Here is a 19,710-nt window from a genome sequence, read left to right as displayed (position 1 = left end):
TCAGGCCATTTAGATAAGTGTGTTTTGTTTTGGTGTTTTTTGTTCGTTTTGTTCGTTTTTCCCCCACTTTCTAGTGCATGTAAGACTAAAGCTAACAATAAAATAACCATTCTTAACAATACTGCTCCCAAATTTAACCAAAGCAGCAGACTAAATAGTTTCAGGCCTCTTCCTTCTTTACTTATCCTCTTTAATTGTTGGCTGCTATTGGGCTTTGTAATCTCTCATTTCACAAGTTGGAGGCAGTGTTTAGGTAAATCTGGATTACTCACAGCAGTTAGGAGTTGCAGGATTACTCTTCCAATACACCCGTCTTTTATTGTCCCTCTATCACGTAGCTGCAGGTGAACTGCTGATTCACGTCCTTTATGTTCACTTTACAGTTGTAATTTTCCTTGACTTCCTTCAGAGAAATTGAACTCTTCATGTTCCAGCATGTTTCTCCCTGGTTTTAATTCCCACTCCCCTTTTCTTGCCTGTTTTCTGATTTTTGTTTTCACTTCTGTCTTTCCCAATACATGCAACTACCTTCTTACCCACCAGCACTGATTCCCTTTTTAGGATGATCTCGAGCTGGCTGCTTATATTAATATTTTTATTCCACAATGGTTATGACGTTTGAAACATGAAATGAGTCATTTGACAGACACCTCATTTTTTAATAAAACACCCCATTATTTGGTGAAAGGTAGCATTCAACTAACATCAAAATGACTATGGACTTTGAACTTTGAGAAGCTCTTGTAATGTATTTTCTACTCACTGCTGGATTTCTTAGTGCTATATAACAGATTTTGTGTTTACAACTTTATTTTACAGAACATACACAGATATTAGAAATATAGGAAGAGGTTAGTAGTACCAACTACCTAATAGATAATTCTAATTGATTTATCTCCTTGGTTATCCAGGCTACGTGAGTACAGCAGAACTAAGGTCTGGTTTTTGTGCCTTTGGCCAGATGGACAAGTCCCTGTCCATCTTGACAGAGAAGGAACTGGCAGTGCTGCCACAGAAGGGTTGCAGTGTTCCGATATCAACTGCACACAAACAACCATAGCTTGTGTTCAGGCTTCATCATCTGAGTAGAAAGGACACGTCACTCCTTGTGATAAGCGAGAGATCTCTGAAGCATCTATTGTATATTGAGCCTGTTTTTCCAACTAGCAAGTTAAAAGATCATTGTACTTAAAATTTAAATTTAATTTTATTAGGAAGCATAAAATTGCTGCTTGAGAGGCAGATCAGTATGATGGCCTTCCAGATTCACAGCATCTGCCAAGTGAGGAGCCTTGCAAAAGCCTGCCTTAATTTCCCATCTGCAACAAGTAATAAATAGAATACCAGGCTTGGAGCAGTCTTCAGGCAGGAATACCATGGGAGGAATGCAGAGCTCTTTCTAAATTAAGTTCATTTTAAATTGACTGTCTTTTGGGGAGAATTTTCTACAGATGTCAGGTTTACAAGTCGGAGTCGTCAAGCCTGACCAACAGAATTCAGTTCATACTGAATTTGTCACTATTTTATCTCAAGACTTTTTAGCCTCCCTCATTTAAAAAAAAACCCCACTTTTAGGGAGTCATCAGTGATGTATCTTCTCCCTATTCCACTAATTAAAGCTGCGGTTGGTCAATATTTGCCTTTAGCAGGCTCAGTCTGCCCCACTGCTTTCTGTCCATCCATGTGAGTTAACTGGCACTCAAAGGACCTCACAGAAAACTGTTCTGAACAGCTTCCAGCCAGTTCTACCCACATTAGTTGTAAGCTTTTATGTGTGTGTGTGTGTGTGTGTGTACATATATATACACATATATTAAAAACATGTTATTCTCAGATGCATAATTATGTATCGTTATGTATTATGCTGCAGAAAAATTTTAGTAATATTTGTAACACTCAGTAATACTCTGCATCTGTTTTCGCTGTGGATCAAAGACCATGTTTTGGTTCTGAAAGACATTTTCCCCTCCTGAAGTTATTGCTATCATATCTGTTCTTAAATGTAAGCCATTATCTTCTGCATAGGTGCACAATGGTCATCCAATATTCCAGACTGCTCAAAGTTGTATCTTGTTTAGGTGGATTCTTACCTAATTGATTCATACTTTTTTTTTTAATCATATAATTAATGTGTCCTTAATTTCTGCAAAGGAATAATGTCTGATAATCTTCTCACCCATTTTAATATGAACTAGACATATGCCTTGTAATTTTTCTGACTGTTTTACTTTTATAATGCTAAAGCAATTATATTCCACTATGTACAAAAAGCCACGAGGGGAAAATCTAAGTAATTACCAAGTCTAATTATACACATTCATGGCTCAGTATTGGAGCTTCTTAGAATAATTTTGTGGTGTTGCCCCAAACATGAATTTGATCTTCCTGAAATTTAGCATTTATTTAAAGAAAATAAAAGTAGCATTAAAATTGAACTGAAAAGAGCAAGAGGGTATGTGGCCAGCAGCTGTTAATAACTGCTAATGTTTGGAGGTTTAGGGGGTATTATTATTTTCTTTTTTTCCTTTGGTCCACTCTAGAATAGTTAATGCTAATGGTCATAAATATGTTCCTGTGAAGATCTCTCTGTAGTTGAGAGGTGCTTGGTAAATAGTTTTGTGGTATCACTTGTCCATCTCCAAAGAGTTCTGTGGTTCCAGTAACAAGACAGAGTGTAGCTTCACATCAGCTGCTGTGGTCACTGATGAAGGCTGAAAACCGCCATCATCTTGTAACTTCTTTGTGGGAAGACAGACTTGAATCTGGCGAATCTCAAATAATACAGGATTTAATACTTCTCCATCTACAGGAAAATTGTTCCTGTAGAGCCTGAAGCAATTCAGGTTGGGAAATTCTGAACCGTTTAATTTTAACACTCTAGGATTTAGTGTGCAAGTGGCAGAGAGATGCTTCTGTTTCATGTCTTGTCCATGGGAAACAGGCTAATCACATGTTTTCCAATTAGAACAATCAGTTCATCAAGGGAAACAAGCCAGTATTGGGCTTGCATCCAGTTCCTCCTAAGGCATTTTCCATCAGAGAAGATAAGTTCTGTGGCATCATCTTGAGGTTGAGAATTCACCAGGGAGCTGGAAGTACACGGGGCAGGGATGGAGCAGAGGAGGGGAAAGAAAAGGACTGGAACAACACTGATTAATTATTACTGCTCACAGAAGTAGAGAGGTGTATTTTTAGAGGTCAGTCTTCACCTCAAGTACGTGATGCTTTCTTTTGTCAAATACCTCTGGCAGTGGAGAGCTGGCGTAGAGAAAAATGAGTCAGTGAGGCTGCAATCTCATCTTGTGCTCTGGCTTCGCTGCTATCTGTGAACAAAGTGCCGTGGTAACCATGTGGGAAGAGGCGCTAATTCAGCACTGTCCCTCTTTGTGGGGATCTGCTTTCACTCAATGTTTTTTCTTTCAGAACATGAGTCACCTGGAAGGAGGGTCAGCGTCCGTGGCACTTTCTTCTCTTGCAAGGAGAAGGGTCAGATTTATATATCAAGGGATGAATTATTCTTTTGAGTCAATTCAGCCCAAATTAAGCGGTCATGGCAGCAATACGAAAGCTTAGCCTCAGGACAGCTACTAATATGAGTATAATTTAGCCTCAGTAGGTTATTTATATTATTTTAATTTAGGGTGGTTTTAAACTGCTTGATGATGTACTTAGTTTTCAAAATCAGAAGAGGAAATCAGTTCTGTGTTCTCCTTCAACAGCATAAAATGTTTTCAGTGTTACCTAATGCTTGTGGTTCCTGCATACTGAGGTGCAGTTCTTTCCTGGGCTCTCCTAAGCAAGAGGCTAAACTGGGCTTGAACTCTTGCTCTAAATTTGGTGTGCAGTTTTCAGCAGGCTGTGGACAAATCAATGCAATAGGCAACTACAAATAGAAAATAGCTTAACATGCCACCATTAGGGATGCTTTCAGAAAAAATAATGAGAAAATTTATCTGCTGGTGAGGGATAAGAGAGTTGTATTAAACGTGTTGTTTGTAGTTGTCACCTCAAATATCAAAGCTGAATTATTTAGGGTAGAATAGTGATAAACTTGTCCTTCAGGTTCCTCCTAGCATGGTAAAAGTGTAAAGGTTACTTTCCCTTTTCTAATTAGTTTTGCGGCCTGTGCAAAATTAATTTGACATTAATCCTCATTTCCAGGTAGGTGTTCACACAGTGTGTGCCTTCTGCACCATTTCTCAAATGCCTGTTTTATTAGCCTTTCTGAACTTACAAAATGATATAAAAACGAAAGAGGCAGTTATTCCACTAATGGATAATTCTTCTTGGAGTTGAAAAAGGCAGGGGGGCACAAAAGCAGCACTGGGAAAGAATAAAGATACTCTTTGTATTCTTCAGTAGGGAATATTTTGGCATTGTATCCCACAGCCGGTTTGCTAACAATTTTTCTGATGTTAACTTACGACAGTTTAAACGACAGCTATTTTAAAAAGTTTTAATCAGGTGTCCTTTATGCTTTGAAACATCTAGGGAGATAGTTACCTAATGATACGGGGCAACATAAAAATAAAAATCCTTGTATTACCTGGTTTAGATTTATAATTGGGATGATTTATAGAAGAATCTACAGTGAATCTTAACCTGACCTGAAAGTTAATTAGATTACCATGGGTATTATGTCCTATTCTCAGTTGTAGCAAAGAGCCAGGTTAAAAACCACGCAGCTGGTAATCCTGTGATTCTTTACACTGAATTCCTTAAATTATTAGCAGTGTAAAAACTTTTAAAAGCTGTTACTTGCCTTTACATTCTGCTTTTTCAGCCCATGGCAACTGTTTTCTAGTCGCTCTCGCTTTGCCTTTTAATATACTGCAGAAGTGTTGGTTGGAAGGGGCCTCTGGAAATCAACTGGTCCAGCCTTCCTTTAGAAACAGGATGGTTGCCAAAGCCAGATCAGCCGTGGCTTTGTCTAGTTGAGTCTTGAAAACCTCCAAGGATGGAGTTTTCACAATCTGATTTACTGCAGTAGTTTGCAAGGTAATGTGAAACAAAATCTGTGAAATATCTTCAGTTTGACTCTTAAATATTTCTGAATCAGATTTTGGCAGCCGTTGCCTGGCAAAGAAGCTGCATTGCTGTTTCTGTATGAATGATAATTGTAGTGTGCTCTAAAGGTGGGTTTCACATCACCTAATTTTAGCTACATATGAATTAGGTACCTAGTTTGTTAACTGAGGAATTGCCCTCTATAATCAGTGAAAAGAAATAAGTCCCTCTAGCAGACTCCATCTCCCTCTCGGGGATGGTTGGGTTGAGTCATTCAGAGGAAGCGCCTCTTTCTCCCCACCATTTACAGCGAGGGTCCCCTTTCCATTTGGTGTCTGACTTGCTTAGTGACTTCGGCCAGATGAGAGGAATTCCCTCCTGCTGGGCCAAGTGGGGACAATACCCACCACTTTGTTCAAGTGGAAGATCATACTAAGTAGCAAATGCTGCAAAAAAAACATGAGGCATAACATTGACTGACAGCCATTGCTGTCAATGCCATCTCTTCATCATGCTCTTTCTCCATCTTCTCTTTTGGGGGTTGTGTTCTTTGTTTATTTGCCTGTAATGATTTTGCCGTGATCATCATTCTACCCTATTGTTTTTTTTTGGTTGCAAAGGGGTAATGACTTGCTTTGTATTTATTTGAATTCCGATATTTATTTTCCAAGGATTCTCACGGTTTGGAAGAGGGTGACTCAATGATGGGGTTTTTTGTTTGTGGGTTGTTGTTTTGGTTTGGTTTGGTTTGGTTTTTTTGAGATGTGAGTTATGCAAACACTCGGAGGAGGAAAGAGCTTTGTAATGTGGCTGATAGAGGAAAGATTTTGCAAGCAGCAGTTTATTGCTTAGGATGCCTGTGGGGATTGCTTGGTTATGCAAACTAGTGCCCCAAAGGTGAAACATCCTGTCATTCCTTTAGCATAACATGAGCAGCAGAGAGAGGCACGGCCAACGTTGTCTTACAGCAGAAAGCTTCCTTAACAACAGCTTTCAAAGCATATTTTCTCATTCCCACTTTTATTATTCTGCCAGCAAAGAGGTGGTAAAGTCTCTTATTACCTTTGATCTTTCGTTGGTTCTTCAGGTTCACTGAAATTGCGTGTACCGAGATAAAAAAGGATCTGACGTTTCCGAATTGACTTCCTCTCCCCGCTGTTGTTGCACGGAGGTTGCCTGAGAACGGATATTTTTCTGTCTGCAGTCTGTAAAGTGGCTCACTGGGTGTTTTTAGGTATCTTGGAGAGACTTTGTTACATTTTTATCTTCCTTCAGACTTAAGTCTGCTGATGTGGTCAGTGACAATGGCATTAAAAGTGACTGTTGGTACAAGTTTTCCTAAACCTCAACTCAAACAGATCTGTTTTACCCTTTACCAAATAAAATACGTTTCCAAACAATTGTGATAGAGCGCTCATTGCCATTTCTGACGGATGCAATGTTTGTATTTGCGGGGTCTGAAGTATCTGCATCCTGTGTGCCCTGGGAGCTGTGCTGACGGTCTCTCTGCTGCTCTGCAGGACCCTGAGGATGCTGTGCCCGTGGGGCAGAGGAGGGCCTGGTGCTGGTGCATGTACTTCGGATTGGCCTTTATGCTGGCTGGGGTGATCCTGGGTGGTGCCTATCTCTACAAATATTTTGCATTCCAGGTAAGTCAAATACATTCTGTTACGGGAGTACTGTGTTTTTCTCTGTTATGCCTTGTATTTAGAAGAGGACCAAAAGACTAAACCAAATATCCTTTTTTTTTCCCTGAAAACTTCAGCTTTTCTAAAAGCAAAGCATATGGCCTGCTCTAAAGTTACCTATCAGCAGTTGAGGGCAGGAGCGAAGTTGGCAAATTAAAGGGAGCAGCACTTTTGAAAACCTTACTCTGCAGAGAAAGGATTAGATCTAAATAGGACTTGGGTTTAGGAACCCCAGCGGTGTCCCAGATTTTCACCTGCTCTCTTTCGTGTTTCAAAGTGATGAATACTGGAGGTGGATTAACCCCTTGGAAGCCTCCTTGCTTCACCCTAGATTTCCTAGACGCACACGGTACTGCGAATGCCCAGGAAAGGGGCTGCTTGTCAGAGCAGTGCAGTGACCTGCTCCTTCCCGGTCTCCGCAGGGATAAGAAATACAACCCTGCAGGGGACTTAGGAGAAGCGCTGTCAGCAAGGTTAAACGTGTTCTGTCAAGTCTAATCCACACTGAGATCAGACCTCTGACAAAATGTGTTTTTGCTCTTTAACAAACGGCACTGCTGCAAAGCGGTGGTGCCGGGAAAGTGGAGAATTTACCTGAAACATGGGAGATCTGAGTTAAATATTGTCTTCCTCGGGGGGCAGTTGTCACTGGGCAGCACTGGATGGGCTGGGCTGTCACCCAGGTGGTGTGAGCACACCCTCTCCTCTTCAGAAACTGCCGGGGTCGCAAGATTCACGGAGTCAGGGAGAGTATAAGCAAAACATGAATCCTTTTATAGCCCGTTTGCTAGTGCACATAATTATAAGGTAGAAATTCTGTGTTCTTGTCCCTGCTACTAGGAATTTTTTTCTCCCCACTTTAGTAGCTGCTGATGTGCAAGGCAAGTGATTAAACATGAACAATTCCAGCTGAACTTGCACTTTGTAGTCTCTTTGGCTGTCACATTAACCTGATTTACAGGGGAACAGTAGTGTTGCAAACGAAGCTTGAACAGCATAGCGTGTCTTGGTGGATTACCAAGCTCAGAGTAGCTGAAGACCTGCTGTGTTACCAGCGTGTTTCATCTGTGCTTAGCACCCTGGTGCTCCATCTTTCACGTGCCAGCTCACCAAAATTGAAAGTACCATTCAATTCAGACCTGTCGTGGTTGTTCACGAGTCAGGTCCAGCTTGAAGGAAACGTTCAGGAATTGAGCTAACATTGCACTGAAGACATCTTCAATATGAAACCTTAAACTGATGGCATATGCATAAGTTGTGTGTTTCTAAAACTATCTGGCCTATAAATTTGGTATATGACTTCCTCTGACATGACTTTATATTACACTTCACTTGGTTAGCCTGCCATGTGTGCTGTGACAGAAGGACACACACAAATTGGTTGTTTTCATTTCTTTTTATTACCTTTTTGTCCTTTAAACCTCTTGAAAAATAATTTACTTTTAGAAATGGACTCTCAAAGCTTCTGAAGCCTTGCAGACCTAAGCAGCTTCACAGAATAGTTGAGGTTGGAAGGAAACTCTTGAAGTCATCTGGTCTGCAAGCAGGACCAAATTCAGAGTTAGGCTTGTTTTTTCAAGGCGATTTGGATGACCAGTTTAAATGTTTTAAATTGTAATTAAGGACTGCAGTTAAGTCATAATTTAATAATTATATGTGTCCTTATAGATATAGGAACTTCATTGTCCTTCTAAAAATAGGGTGCAATGTGCCATAGATTACAGATGTAAAATAAAAGACTAGTTTTTAAGAACCTGCTTTTGGTATCCTGTTTTCCTTGAATTCAAGGGAAGGGGACTCCCTCTGGGTTCAGTGCAGTGAAGGTTTTACCCAGGGTCCTGTTGTAGATAGCAGCCGGCTCCTACACTGGTGTATCAAATTAATGGGAAAACATCTCAGCTAGTCTGACGAGTTTTTCTTCTCTGCAGTGCTTTGAGAATATTAAACTTCTAGGCTACTGATGGTTTTTGTTGCTGGGTTGTTTACTATTTTTAGCAGAATGGCGTGTATTTCTGTGGAATAAAGTACATTGAAGACGGCTTAAGTTTGCCCGAGCCTGGGGCAGAGGCTCAGAGTGCTCGCTACCACACGATTGAGCAGAATATTCAGATCTTGGAGGAAGAAGATGTTGAGTTTATCAGTGTGCCAGTCCCTGAGTTTGCTGATAGCGATCCTGCTGATATCGTCCATGACTTCCACCGGGTAAGAAATATTTCTGAAGAAGCTGAAAGCATTTAAAACTTGAAAAGTGTTCCCCCCTCAGTCATCCTGATAAATGCACTCCCTAATTATTGTGGTGGGGGAAAGTGGAGGAGGCAGCAGAAGCGTTTTGCTCAGCAGCAATCTGCAAGCAATTATTAACCGGGCATACAAAGTACAGCATTCAACATGAGATATTATAGTATGTAAACCACCATTTGCAAATACGGTTGTTTTTAGAAAGGGAAAAATACCTTAGAGCTATTTCATTTCTGTAGTATGAGGAAGTAAAGAGAATATAGTTCTCGCTTTGCTAAGCCTACTGAGGCAGAATTCGGCCAACTGCTGTGGTGCCAAGGGAAGTTTGGAAAAGACTGTTGTAGCTTTGACCTCAGCTTGCAGGGGCTGGATGTGTCTGACATCACCAGGGATGTTCACGCACCCCCAGAGATGCTCTTAGATGTGTTCAGGCACCCTGAGAGATGCTTCTCCTGCCATGGCTCAAAAACCCCAGAGCAGCAGCAGAAAGGGAAGGAGGCAACCGGCTGAGCGACCGTGTGAGAGATCGTCTTCAGGTGCCACAGGGAGCCTGGCAGCAGCTCTGTTTTCCTTCTGCACCAGAGGCAACTGTGATTCCTAAAGGCACTGAACTAGGGTGTCAAAGCACTTTTAGTGGTTTCTTTTTTGTTTGTTTGTTTTTTGTTGTTGTAGAAACAACTTTGATAGGAACGATGGTAATAAACTTTTGTTAAGGCAGTTGACAAGCCTACAGCTCTTGGTATTAACGACAGCTATAAAACAATTAGAAGCCGTTCTTTTCTGTATCAGCCCGATCGAAGCTTTCTGATAGCAATGAAATGTTCTACAGCTGGTTTTCAGGAAGCTAAATTTCTGTGAACATACAAAGACGTCGCTGAACAGCTTTTTTAAGCGAAGCTGAAGAAGAAGAATAGGGAAGCGTCCTATTTTTTTATGCAAACTTCAGAGTTTAAAGTTTTCCAGGCAGAATGAGTGCTATCTATCAAATATTCATAACCAGATTTGGAGGAAAACATAGCTTGCTCAAGCTATGTCATTTAAAAATATTCCTGAATATGTTTAAGGAGCTTCTGTTAAGAGTTAGAACAAAGCCTATAAAGAGGGAAAAGCCAGGGGAAAAAAAAAAGGCAGAATGTAAATTAATAAGAACAATATAATGTTAAAAATTTATTTTTAGATTTAATGGGTTAAAGGATTTGCTCTAAAGGTCAGTGCAAGGATCATTTGCCATAGGCAGGGCACTTACTCGCATGTGATGAGATTGGTTGCGCTGCTCATCGCCGTCCTGGTGCTATTTTGACTGTTGGGCTCTTGGTGCTCAGTATTTTCTATACGTCCGCAGCCTTAGAGCTTTCAGCAGCTTGAGATAATGTTGTCTTTAGCAAGAACAGATGCAGTATAACACAGCTCAGTGAACAGAGCTGCAGGATTCATCAGGATAGTTCCCAGGGCATTTATGTCTCTGTTTTTATCAAATAATGGCAAATATCGCAGTTCATGTACTGTAAAGATAAAAGTTCAGCTTCATTAACACTTCAAATTAGTAGTATTTTTGAAAATATAGAGATTTTTCTTGCATTATCTATAACAGTCTTTTTTTTTCTTTTGTATTTTGTTCTCAGTGGCAGCATTTCCCCTTTACACTGTAACAAAATATAAAAAGCGTGGAGATTAGAACAAGGTTTTTGCCTTGTTGTTTCAAAATGCAGGCACTAGGACTAAATGAATACTGTACTTGATTCCGTGACAGTTCAAATACACCTTTGTAATTTCATTACTCCGCTGCATTTGAGCTATCCCCTGCTCACAAATCCCTGTCATGGATTTAAACTCAATTACCAAGACTGCCTTTTATTTCTGCATTTACCTACCCACGAACTGGAGTTTGTTGGACAGACTTTATAGTGAGCAAAACAATAATTTGAAGAACAACACGAGGCAACAGCAGTTTTGCAAAGTCTGTATGTGAATTTTCTGATGTTTTCACTATATTGATTAAAATAAATATTTTCTCAACAGAGACTCACTGCCTATCTTGACCTGAGCCTGGATAAGTGCTATGTGATTCCTCTGAACACTTCAGTTGTTATGCCACCAAAAAATTTCCTGGAGTTGCTCATCAACATCAAGGTATGGTTAAATCATAAGTAATTTGTTCTTAAGGAAAAAGGAGATTGTTTTTCCCCAGAACACTGACATTCACATAAAGTACATGTGTTAAAAAGTTAACTGTTCACTAGAGATCTTCGCAAAGACAGAAAAGAATCGACAACCTTCTTAGTTAATTAACTACAGTCATGAAGGAATTATTAATTCAGAGGAGGACAAACAAATCTGATTTAATTCTTTGATGCTACAGATTTGATTGACAAAATTGTGTAGGTGTAGTGTACCTGGACTCTTTGATAGTAGTCTGTGCGCTTTTTTTAAATTTATAATCCATTGTGATGAAAGTTTCCGTAAAGCACCGGACTAGGACTGGTTAGCTGAGAGGCTTAAAGTCAATATACTGGGCAATCCTTTTAACGTGGGCGTTGTTTAAAGCGTAGGTCCCTGCTTTGAACTGGTGCGGTGGGTTGAGGGCGATGGATGTGAGGTGTGCTGGATCCGCCGTGGGTGCTCAGGGAAGTCAGATGTGAGTTAGGTGTGATGGACTAAAACAAGATACTAAGACAGACTAAGAGTAAGATAGGAGCTCATGAGGCTTCCAGGAGCCTTCAGATGGATCTGCCTGTTTCCAGGACCAGGGGGTTTGTAGGAGTGATCAGGATATGGACTGTGTAATTAACAAACCCCATTTAAGCAACAGGGCTTTTAGCACAGCCAGATTCCTGGTTCTGCGGCCACCAGACCTTCAGAACAACATTCAGTGTCCTTCAAAACCAGGACCCTGGAAGGGACTGAGGTTCCACAATCACTGAACAACCAAGCCTTAGTTTTCAGTGTAACGTTGTGGCAACTTCTAATGGGTTTCCAGCAGGGTTTGATAATGGGACTTACTGTCTGGCCTGTGGTGCTGGCTGGCTTGTCACCACCACAAGGACACCCTGTTCTGTCAGTAGTTTTGGAGTAACTGGGTGAACATAATGGCCTGTGAAACTGAGGAGGCCAAAGCAGATCATCTAATGAGGAATGAGGTCTCTTACAATTTAATATGAATTGTCTGTGGTTGTTGGTGTTGGTTTTGGTTTGTTTTTTTTTTTTTTAACTCTAATATATGTATGCTTTTAATACAGATTCAGATGGCATTTACCCTGCTTTTTCAGCCTTCTGGTTTCCTTACAGAACAGCAAAACACTCAGGATAGAGAAGGGAGCTGATAAGCTAACTCGTGTCTAAGAGCTCAGGAGAGTGTTCTAAATTTTATTTCAGTGGGCTTTTGTGACTTTGTAATTATTAATATCATCTTGGGGGTTGCATCTTTCAAACAAGGCTTTGGAATTAGGACTCCAGGAACTGTTGTAGCCATTTCTGACTGGTTCGTGTATATAAATACATTTAATGTGAAAAATGACTTCACAAGTAAGTCCTCTGCTGCTTTTTTGCTGCCTATTTTAAGACTGGCTATTTAACCACATTTTTATTTCCTGTACATGAGGATGAGGTGGTGTCTGTAAAACTCAGTGACCCTGTATTTTTTTGCTTTGTGTGTGCTGCTTTGATTCCATTTTTAGTTCACATAAATTCCACTATTAAAATCTGTTAAGTAAGAGGATAACCAGGCGTCACACATTTAATTGAAAATCCATGCAAAAGCAAACTGTTTTGATCATTGTCCCCAACAATGAGTGCCCTACTTTTGAGACATCTGTTTAATTCTCATTGTATTAACAAAAAGCTGTGGGCATTTGATGTCTCAGAAAATCGGGCTAAATGTTTTGTAACTGGAATTTGGGAAACTGTTTGGCAGATGCACAAAGTGAGTAAATTTGTATTCACTATCCTGCAGTCACACTGGTTGCACGAGGAGAAAAATGTATGAAATTAAAGTGCTTGTTTCATTAAAATGAGCTCTGAATACATGCAGAGGGCATTTTATGAAAATGGAGGTGCTTTGGGCTGTTTTCTGTTTGTTTTTTGGGGGCTTTTTTTGTTTGTTTTTTAAAAAGCTGTAATTTTAGCCTAAAGAACCACACTTCTATATATTGATATAGTCTGTATATATATGCAGACAGTGAAAGGCCTCATTTCCTTGGGAAAGAAGGCTGAAATGCAGGTATATTTGTTCCTCCACCTCGTTCCCCTTGTTGAACCAACCGGCCAATTTGAACCGTGTGGGATGCACAGGACGTCTCAAAGATGACGGTGACGCTTGTGGCTGTGCTGGGTGCCAACGCTGGGTCACTGCTCCTGCAGCTGCCCACCCTGGCCAGTGCCCTGTGCTGCTGCTTGGCTCAGGGGCTCTCTCCTGAAATTTGAGAGACCAGGGGTTAAAATACAGTAAATTACAGTGGTTTAATTACCAAATAATGACTGGAATACTTTGGAAGGAAGGAGTGGAATAATTTGGCAGGATGATGTGCCAGGGCGGCTACAGCTTCCTCACAAAGGGAGGAGGAGGGTCAGGCACTGATCTCTTTAGTGACCAATGACAGAACCCAAGGGAATGGCAGGAAGATGTGCCAGGGGAGGTTCAGGTTGGACATTAGGAAAAGGTTCTTCCCCCAGAGGGTGGTGGAGCGCTGGAACAGGCTCCCCAGGGAGGTGTCACGGCCCCAAGCCTGACAGTGTTCAAGAAGAGACTGGACAACACCCTCAGACACATGGTGTGAACTGTGGGGTTGTCCTGTGCAGGGACAGGAGTTGGACTCGGTGATCCTTGTGGGTCCCTTCCAACTCAGGACATTCTGTGATTCTGTGATTCTAGGAATGTAAAGGCTTCCAAGCTCTTATCTAAAGAAAAAAATTGCTGCCGCTTTCCTCATAGTATGTGGAAAAGTATGAAGAAAATTTTCATAATTTAAAGTGAATTTAATACAGTCCTTTCTTTCTGTACTTAAAAAGAATAGCATTTAATCACATTCATCTCAACATTTTGCTTGGATGGAAAAGACAGTCTTGTTTTGCAATGGAAATTTCAAGTTGTTCAGTGTCAATAAAATCTATAGTGATCTTTCCTCACAGAAGCTGAATTTGTTTCCATAATAAGTGATCATTTTGTTTTTAGAAAGGAAGCAACACCTTCTCTGCTGACATAAATACGAATCACACTAACAGGATTTCTTAAATGAAGTAGTATTTCAAAAAAGCTGTTGATGGTTTACCGATGGCAGTATTAGGAAATAAGCTGATAGTGAATACGTGCATTTCCAGTTGTGTACAGTGAGGTGTGCACAGAGACAGATTCCTGCATCATTTCAGCTGTGGCAGAATAACACTGAAGGGACTAGAAGAGGCTTGGGAAGCCACTGCACGTTGTCCTGGCTTGTCCCTTTTTCAGTATATTGCCTTAAAACACCTGATACACCACTGTGGCTTTCTGTTAATAATACCTTTCTGTTTAAACAATTGTGAGAGACGCCATAAGAACTTAAGACAGTCTCGTCTTGCATTTGGCTTGAGTTGTGACCCGCGCTGTGAAGATGTTCCATGCTTCCCAAACCCCCTGATCTGCAGCTGGAGCACCCCACAGCTGGCGTGCTTCGTCCCCAAGAGTATGGAGAGCCTGCTCCATGCAGAGCATTCTTCTGCCGACTTCTGTTGGGCGTAGTTCCCACTGAGGTCTGCTGGGTCATTGTTAATTAAGTGACAAATTTGGATAAGAAGCGTAGGACTGATCCATGACAGTGGATGCTCCTGGATGGGAAGATGTCCTCTCTGCTGGAGACGTTGCTGTAGCAAGAGGGTAGTGGACATTTTGTGACCTTTTTCGGTATACTCCTTATGTATTTCTGTAGTGCGGTGCAGTCATGCTTGCACATTTAGAATAAAATTCTGTGGATGATACATGTTTTGAAAGAATTCAAAGCAGATATGTCACAGCCGTGTTAAAGAAACCCAGCGCGAAGTGTTTGTTTTGTACTTGGACCACGAAGAGATGGGTTTTGACAGAGCTGTTATATTTTTGTTCAACAGGCTGGAACGTATTTGCCTCAGTCCTACTTGATTCATGAACAGATGATTGTTACTGATCGCATTGAAAATGTGGATCAGCTGGGATTCTTTATTTACCGCCTCTGCCGTGGCAAGGAAACCTATAAACTACAGCGCAAAGAAGCCATGAAAGGTAAATGTTCCTCCTGCGATCTTTCGTGTTGGCAGAAAGTTCAATGCTGCTTGAGTTTAATAAATAGGCTTGATTGTGTTGATAGAAATTATTGCAGTAACCAGCTCCGTGGGCTTAAGTACATCTGATGTTTTCTGTGCAGAAATGGAAATAAGTCGTTTTATTATTGTGCAAAAGTGCTCAAGGCCCCAGTGAGCCAGGAGCTGCTAAAATGTGTCTGCATGCATGGGTATGTTTTCTGGGGTTCAGGCTTTTCTTGATGTTTTTCTTGTTTCTTGATCCAACCCCCAAAACCAAAAAATCCTTTAATATATGAGAAGCCATAGCCTTGTAGCCCAAGCGCAGAATGGCAGCTGCTTCTTGTCATTAAAACCATATAAAAATTAGTCCACGTCTTCCTATTGGCATCAGTGAAACGTGAGTAAGAGCTGTCTCCATAGGAGAACTGTAGTCCTTGGTACTCCTTCATGGAAAACATTTGAAAAACGTCATTTGCGAGAGTCTTGACAAGCTATTGAACACTGCCTTAAAATTTTCACTCAGATTTTACTTAGACTTACTTCTTTTTTTAACACCAAAACCAAAACCAACTGTATGTGATGTGCAAGTGCACACTGAAACAGTGTAATTGTTTTAGTCATATTGTTGGACCTGACTGCTTGGGAAAACAAGGAAAAGAAATACATTTTATAAAAATATTTAGAACAATGCTTAAAAATAAAAAGGTCTTAATAGCAAAATCCAATCCAAAATTCAGTATGTTGTGGTAAAAAATGATGAGCATAGGTTGGCAGTGAGCATTGGTTTGACTCAAATTTGGTTAAATTCTGCCTTTCTCAGATTCCCAGATGATGTTGTTTAAATGTTGCTAGTTTGTGCCTTTTTGCCTGTAGCAGCTTATTAGAATCATAGAATCAATCACAGAACAGTTTGGGTTGGAAGAGGCCTTCAGAGCCCATCTAGTCCAACCCCCCGCAATGAGCAGGGACATCTTCAACCAGATCAGGTTGCTCAGAGCCCCGTCCAGCCTGGCCTGGGCTGTCTCCAGGGATGGGGCATCTACACCTCTCTGGGCAACCTGGGCCAGTGTTTGACCACCCTGAGTGTAAAAAATTTCTTCCTCATGTCTAACCTGGATCTCCCCTCCTTTAGCTTAAAACCATTACGCCCTGTCCTGTCTTAACAGACCTTGCTAAAAAGTCTGTCCCCATCTTTCTTAGCTGTTCCCTCTTTCCTGTTCCCACAAGCGTTTTTACAGATGCACAGAGAGGGAGACTGGGAACTGATCTGGGTCCAGCCTAGCCAGTGCGGGGTTCTGGCAGGTTGGCTTTAACTAAACCGGGGCTGTGATTTGGTTCACCGCACCGTCAGGATCGTTGCCTGCTTGTTGATTTTCTGCGTGTGAATGTGTCCCTACATGTGCTTCCTCCGAGAGAGGGGTCAAGTAGAGGTAGTTCTGATTTCTGATGACGTCTTATAGTAAATGTAAAACTGTTACATCTCTGATGTACCTCATCCCCTCTTCTGTGTACCCTCCCTTGTTCTTTACTAATACACACAGGGATTCAGAAGCGTGAAGCTGTCAATTGCCGAAAGATTCGACACTTTGAGAACAGGTTTGCTATGGAAACGCTCATCTGTGAACAGTAATGAGGAATGTTACTGGTCCAGGAGACTTTAAAAGCTACAGTATGACCCCACCCTGTGTGTGCAGTGATTATTTTTTAAAATCTTCTTTTATGTAAGTAGTGGACAGGGCTTTATTGCTGAACACCTTCCATACTTTTCATCTCAAGATACATGTAAAATCAATATGTTTTAGTTTTATCTTTATTTTCAGGTGCGATGTTCTTCTTATATTTGAATAGCAATTGTATAAAGAATTAGTTGCTAGTGCATTTCATGTGATGCATCTTGAATACTAGGAGGAAGAGAAAGACTGAAATATCCCCCAGTTTTTAATTAAGGAAAATTGAAAAGAGTTATTAATGTACAAATGGACTGCAAGAGCTACTTCTACCTGTAATATTACCTGCTATATAGTTTGTTACAGCATATAGACAAACCTGTATTTGACTCTCCCTAACGAAGTGCAATTTGTTTTGGTTTTAAAATATTGTCATATTTACCTTTTTAGATTGATTTCTGACTCGATGTTTTAAATTGGCAAGTGTTTGCTGTAACAATCTTTTAGAAAATTAAGAAGTAACTTATGTTACTAACTTGTATATAATCTCTGTATGTGCAATGGAAAATAAATCTTATAAACCTGTTTGTCTAAAAGTCTTTTGTTTTCTTTTGCTATTATTGAGGTGTGGGGGGGTTACAGTTAAATTTCAAGTTAAAATTAATGCTTTTTACCTGCAGTACTGTTTTTAAAAGCGAGAAGATAAAATGGAATAGGTGATGGTTAATAAACGAAATACAAACAGAGCAGCAGGCTTTTCTCTTCCTTTGTCATTTCAAGGCTGTGTTGTGCTGCTTGCTTAAATTCTGGGTTGGTATTTCCACCGTATGTAGAGCAGAGATCCAAAGCGGACTTACAGGTTGTTAATGTCTGAAATGCCCGTCCTGAGTATCTGTCAAATGTACAGAATCTAGAGGGTGTCATGAGCCAGGCTCACCCAGCTGAGCACCAGGAGCGTTCACTGGGCCAAGTGAAGCTCTTGCCGTGTGCATTACCAAGAGAAAGTGCAAATTCCTGACTAGAGCAGCCAGTTCACGTCTCTTCCATCCCACACGAAGGACAACCTTAAATTATAAGGTTGGTACACGCTTTCATAAAATTGTAGAATTGCTGATCTTGAAGCTGTGGAGAGCTGCTTTCCAGCCAGTTTGCCCCCAGTGTGCACTGGGGAATGGGGTTGTGCCTCCCCAGGGGCAGGACTTTGCACTTTCCCTTGTTCAGCTTCATGGAGTTCCTGTGCTGTCCAGCTTGGAGGGAGCCCAAATATTGCTAGTAGTGTCCTGTGTGGCGCCATCGACACTTAAAACTGCTGTTCTTAAGGTGAGTTTGAACTTCTTTGCGTTATTGGGATCTTTGTAATGGCAACTGTTGTGGGGGGACAGTGCAGGATAAGAGGTATCGTGGTACCTGGTGTTTCGAAGCTGGTTGCAAGAAAAATAACGGGAGAGAAAAAAGGAGTAACACTCAAAAAAATGGAAAATCTCCCCCAAAATCCACTTCTAAACTTCCATAATATGGCAACTGACTTGTCTTTCTGACCAAGTTTTGAGCATTGATGTATCAGGAAAATAGGAGTATTTAATAGAACGTTTGCATATTTGCAAAAAAACCTGTTTCAACTGATTTTTAAATAATATGCACCGTAAGTGTCCAATTCTTTTGTCTTAGATTAATTCAGTCAAGAGGCTTTGGGCTAATCTTATTTTTGTTCTCTTAAAGGATCTTTTCTTAATATAGTGGGAGGATGCTCTACTGGGTTTGGAGCTATTATACAACTGTAAACATGCTATCATCCAGCTTCCTGCTATTGTGAACGTTTGGATTGAGATAAAACAATTTGTTTTAAAGGAAGTTTCTTAAATACACAATACATTTTTTTCTTCATCTGCATTTGGCTTAATTTACAGTTTAGTCTTAGTGTAGGTGCATTATATATAAAATGAAAAGTATAATTGTTACTTTCCGCAAGCTGGACTTTTTCAATCCATTCTTGATGGTGCATGGCGGTCATGAACATCAAATAAAGCCTCATGTAGATGTGGGTTAGATGCTTGTGTATAAATTTTATTTACATAGCTACTCTTTGGTATAGAAGTAAGCAAGCTGGAGGCCCCTCTGGGTCTGTAGCTGCAGACATTCAGGATGTTGCATTTGTATGCCTGAAATAAAGGTGAATTATATGTCAGGAAAGGGTGACTGGTGTGTTCTTTGGAGCCCTGTATGACACGAAATTCACGCTGAAGTACTTGTAAGTATGTTTCCTACCTTTTTGTGAGTGTACTGTTCCTATTTCCCATAAGTTAAACATGAACCTTGTTAATTTTTAAGCGAGCCTCGCATCATCTTTAACTTGTTTTTAAAAATTTGAGTAAGAAACTGTGATCTGTGGTGTGTCCTTTAATGGAGCAAATGAAGCTGTTGGAAGAGTGGTGAGGCAGGGGGAGAAATGGATTTGTACTTACAGATGGGGTTTATATGGTGATGCTGCACGCCTGTGTGCCATATAACTTCTGAGCCTCTTGGATAGTGGAAATTTATATCTTATCAGTAGCATGAAAATAAGCATGGGGAAGGACGGAGAAACACGTGTGCACTGAGGAAAAGCTCCCAGCGTGTGCTCATGTCTTACTAATGCCACGCAGTTTGTATGGGAAGAAGACCTAAAACACCCTGACTGCATGAAAAGCTCCTGTTGGAACTTACTTCTGCCCTTGGGACACAAGTCCATGGAAAAAAATAGCTCTTAAAAAAAGGATATAATAAACACAGCTGTGCTATGCTGAAGAAAAACACATTTCCAATCCAATGAGTTCCACAAAAGGGTTAGTATAAAAATGACCTCATTGGACAGTTATCTTTGCAAA

At 40.6% G+C, this 19,710-nt stretch overlaps 1 protein-coding gene across 2 annotated transcripts in view; it reads left to right on the top strand.

Moving 5' to 3' along the window:
* The window catches only part of ITM2B (integral membrane protein 2B), a 28,278-nt gene extending 10,836 nt beyond the window's left edge, over window positions 1-17,442 (top strand). The window contains exons 2-6 of one of the 2 annotated variants that reach the window (XM_005501817.3): window positions 6,528-6,656; window positions 8,691-8,897; window positions 10,953-11,063; window positions 15,009-15,159; window positions 16,721-17,442. In XM_005501817.3, coding sequence (XP_005501874.1) covers window positions 6,528-6,656; window positions 8,691-8,897; window positions 10,953-11,063; window positions 15,009-15,159; window positions 16,721-16,809 — 687 coding nt within the window. In that variant the 3' untranslated portion in view covers window positions 16,810-17,442. The remainder of the gene's footprint in view (window positions 1-6,527; window positions 6,657-8,690; window positions 8,898-10,952; window positions 11,064-15,008; window positions 15,160-16,720) is intronic. The other variant, XM_021286799.2, reaches the window with a different exon arrangement.
* Window positions 17,443-19,710: the final 2,268 nt, after the last annotated feature.

The sequence above is a fragment of the Columba livia genome, chromosome 1 (genome assembly GCF_036013475.1).
Source record: "Columba livia isolate bColLiv1 breed racing homer chromosome 1, bColLiv1.pat.W.v2, whole genome shotgun sequence".
NCBI lineage: Eukaryota > Metazoa > Chordata > Aves > Columbiformes > Columbidae > Columba > Columba livia.
Note: the sequence above shows the minus strand (reverse complement) of the source record. Positions and strands in the feature narration are given on the sequence as shown.